This window comes from Limanda limanda, chromosome 10 (assembly GCF_963576545.1).
Source record: "Limanda limanda chromosome 10, fLimLim1.1, whole genome shotgun sequence".
Lineage (NCBI taxonomy): Eukaryota > Metazoa > Chordata > Actinopteri > Pleuronectiformes > Pleuronectidae > Limanda > Limanda limanda.
This window is the reverse complement of record NC_083645.1, coordinates 3,883,754-3,887,805: the sequence shown is the minus strand read 5'-3', so window position 1 is coordinate 3,887,805 and position 4,052 is coordinate 3,883,754. Positions and strand designations below refer to the sequence as shown.

General features: G+C 39.8%; 1 protein-coding gene across 1 annotated transcript; it reads right to left on the bottom strand.

The window, feature by feature from the left end:
- On the bottom strand, positions 1 to 2,926 carry LOC133012224 (kelch-like protein 10). The gene is made up of 5 exons (XM_061080204.1): positions 2,808 to 2,926; positions 2,147 to 2,627; positions 1,346 to 1,969; positions 1,066 to 1,215; positions 1 to 351 (listed from the first exon to the last, which is right to left on the bottom strand). The coding sequence occupies exons 1-5, from the start codon at positions 2,924 to 2,926 to the stop codon at positions 1 to 3; spliced, it is 1,725 nt and encodes a 574-aa protein (XP_060936187.1).
- Between the last annotated feature and the right edge of the window lie 1,126 nt (positions 2,927 to 4,052).

The following is a 4,052-nucleotide window of genomic DNA, read 5'->3' as shown; positions in this document are numbered from 1 at the left end:
TCATGCGTCATGCCATGCACTGCGCTTTTCGAAATCTGGCAGATCGTTTCGAGGGTAAGAGAAGTCAATCATGTTGGGGATTCCGGACACAACACAAGAGCTCATGCCGTTGTAGGACATACTTGAGTCAGAGATGAAAAACCAACTATTCGTTTGAGGATCGTAGACTTCTGCGTGATAACTTTTGGTTCTGAAATTGGTCCCCCCAACGACATAGAACTGGTCTTCTATCACCTCGAGACAAAAGTTCCTTCGTGGGATACACATGGGGCAAAGATCGCTCCAGCTGTCGGTCTCGGGCATATAGGTCTCAACACATTTTAGAGGGTGTACATTCCTAAGGCCACCGATCTGTAGGAGAAAAAGATTTGGGACAAGGCTTTGAGAGGAGAAAAAAAACATACATAACACAGAGTGCACAGAATAAAGTATAAGGCGGTTGGATTAGTTTGACCGTTGGATTAGAAATTCCAGATTGTTGTCTCCTTTCTCTCAGGAATAAAAATATTTCAACAGCTATCTGGTGGAATTTGTGCAGACGTTCAGATAATCTTCTGACATCTCGTCTTGTGCCACAATGAGGTTGACATTAGTGATTTAAGTACAAATATCTTAATAGTAACATTATATAAAAAATCCCTCATTCAAATTTTTAGCATGAGACTTTGTATTGAATAAACTGCCATAATATTTGGTGTATACATATATGTCCCTGTGAATAGCTTTAGCATACTAAAATGGTGTACATAGGGAATATTACACCATGTTAGCATGCTAACGTTTAGCTAGCTGTGGACTCCTGATGAATAAATGTGCTTTTTGCAAAAACTGTAGCTCAACAATTGCTTTTCTTCATATACAATACAGTTTGGGCTTACATTTGCATCACTAAATGACCAAGCAATATATATTATATTATATATATTATTTCAACTGATAAAATATGTACATCTGGCTGTGGTTAGGATATAACTGATTATAAATACAAGGTCTCTGTAGGCGTAGCACTGTCAGTCAAGTCTGTTTGGGTTATCTGTTGACGTCAGCAGTGCTACTTGTACTTACTGCATAGATTTGGTTATTATATGCAACAACTCTGTGTTCACTTCGACTGCTGCCCATACGGTTGATTAGTGTCCACTGGTTGGTCTCTGGATCATAACATTCAGCTGTCCTCGTGCTGTTACGCCTGGTTAAACCACCGCAAATGTATATCTGAAGAGAGATGGAGCAGCAGTGAGTAGCCTGGTCTTTTCATTGTTTTAACTGGTATATGTGTTGTCCTACACAAATTATTATCATTAGAACTGCAAAAGATACTATATTATTACCATAAATAACTAACCTTGCCATCCAGTGTTGCGCAGCTTGCACTCCTCCTACCTTTCAACATGGGTGCAATAAGCGTCCACTGGTTGGTTTTGGGGCAGTAGCGCTCTACAGTGCTGAGGCTAGAGTTACCATCATAGCCTCCAAGGGCATAGATGAACCCATTCAGCACGGTTAAGCTCAATTTGCAACGTCGTTGGTGCATGTACAGCATGTCCTTCCAGTCGTGTGTCCTCAGGTCCAACCTAACCACGCTGTCTAAGCTCTCCATCGACTTAGATCCACCAACAAAGTAGACGTAACCGTCGAGGAAGACGGTGCCATGATGGGCCCGAGGATCTTTCAGCTTGTCTCCGATGTAGAACCAGCGATCAACAAGGTGATCGTACACCTCAATTTCGCAAGATACATAGTTTTCTTTCCTGCCTCCAGAGACCCAGATGACGGAATTAGGCAGACGAGGACGGGCAGGAGTGTCACTCAAACATGACGTTAAGGGTTTGGGTATGTGTTTGGTTAAGGACAACATTATTCTGAAGGAATGGTTGACTATTTCTTGGCACTTAGGGTTGAACTTCACCAGCTCGTTAGTCATCACAACGTTCTCAATGTACTCAATGCTTGTTTTGGCAAGCCGCACCTACACAGGTACAAGGGAACAGAAGTTGTTGGTAATAGGTTCATGGAAAAACAAGCTGAATCAGCACTTAAAGCAACAGTGTTTTCCCAAAATGAACCAAGCTTCAGGTGTTTAAACAGTTACGATACATTCTGGATAAGTCCAGTAAATTTAGACCTGTGGCAGGAAAAAAATTACCTGAGACAAAAGCTTAGCCATGTGTTCTTCTCGTTCTTTGGGTATGTGGGCGATCCAGCGCAGGATGACATCAAACAAAGTCCTCTCATTCTTCACGTTGAGTTCGTCTTTGCCAAGGATTTCTGTGAGGTCATGAACAGAGAGCTGCAGGTACTCTTTAAAGTTAATCACCCTATCAAAGTGCACCATGATGTAGTGGAGGGCGTTACATCGCAGCTCGTAGCAGGGGCAGATATCTGTGAATTTCCAGATGCCAATGCAGTTCTGTAGGCAGAGGTGCTCACTGATAAAGCTGGAGCATGCTTGTATGATGCCTATTATGTTGAGCATATCAGCTGCGACCATCAACTCATGCACATTGTCCTTCGTCACAGTAACAGAGCGGTTGTATGTAAAGTCTATGATGATCTCCATAATGTCAGGAGACACAAGGGTTATGTGGAAAACCTTGTCTGTGTTTATCTGGTGTACAAAAAGAGCTCTGAGGATTAGAAGGGAGACAAAACGGAGGATTTAAAATAGATATTAAACCCTCTCACATGGAAAACAATAAAAACTTGTGAAAAGATAAATTATTATTATTATTGTGGTTAGTGTAGAAGTATACATTTTAGTTAATGAGATTAATAATCTGCCTACTAAAGTCAGGTAACAATCTTACTGGAAGTAAGGGCTGCAATCAGAGAGGATGATTCTGTGGATTGGAAATTGAATATCCTCAACTTGGAGGATGGCGTCACAGAATTGTCCAGCCAAGTGGTGTTCGTTGGATGTTTCCATCATTTTAATTTTTTTTCGGTTTTGAGGCATTTCTCTTTCAGACTTTATTAATTAGCAACAGCAATGAGATAAAATAACTGAATCAAAGAGCTGGGGGATCATAGGACTGGACATAGAATCCTTTGATCCAAAAGACTGTGGGATAAACAGAACAAAGAAAAATCTGCCAATAAACCAAACAAAGAAGAAGAAGAGGCAGGGTAAATAACCCTTTACATTTTAAATAACCCTTGAGTAGAGGAAAGACATTGATGTCCCCTCATCCAACTTCTCCCCTCATCTTTGGGAGCATGAGGGGAGAAGCCTTTAAAACCTTTATCCTGATGATGTTTTCCTTCACTTGACATCTATTGCACTCCTGTCCGTCCTGGCAAAGGGATCCCTCACATGTGGCTCTCTCTGAGGTTTCTACGTATTTTTACCCTGTTAAAAGGTTTTTTAGGATGTCTCACAATGTTAAAGCCCTATGAGACAAATTGTGATTTGTGAATATGAGCTATACAAATAAAATTGTATTGATTGATTGATTGAATGTGTTAAGTATTTCTCTTCCTGTAACCAAAAGAACAAATCTAAACACATTATCTCCTCAGTTCAGGGATGTTTTATTTATTTATTTTTCTTTCTACCCCCCCCCCTACATTAGCTTTTATGCCATTATATGTTGCTTCAGAATCAGATATTATGTTAGGCAAATATGGTACTGATATCTGTTCTTGTTTATATAATTATGCATTATTAGTGAACCTTATGTTTGATAGACAAGTTGAGGGCTCTATCTGTTGTTTTGGGGTTGCCTTGTCGTCTGGGGGCCAAGCTGTTGCTCTCTTTAAGGGAGAGTGGGGTGGGTAAAGATTATTTTTAAGTGTTTTAATACTTTTAGCACGCTTTTATTTGGTTATTTTTTGTTTTTCTTGTGTTGTTTATATTTCTGTTTTAACTTTTCTAAAGAATCTGTCCAGTGTGAAGCACAAAACACTTAGGAGAGACTGGTTGGGGCAGGTCTACTTTTCAAGTTTCACAAGTAGTAAAAGTTGAACAGCAATACTATAATCTATAAAAATAATCCTTTTATATTTAAAAAATAACACAATGACTCTGAGGGTAGGTATATTGATTAGTGGAA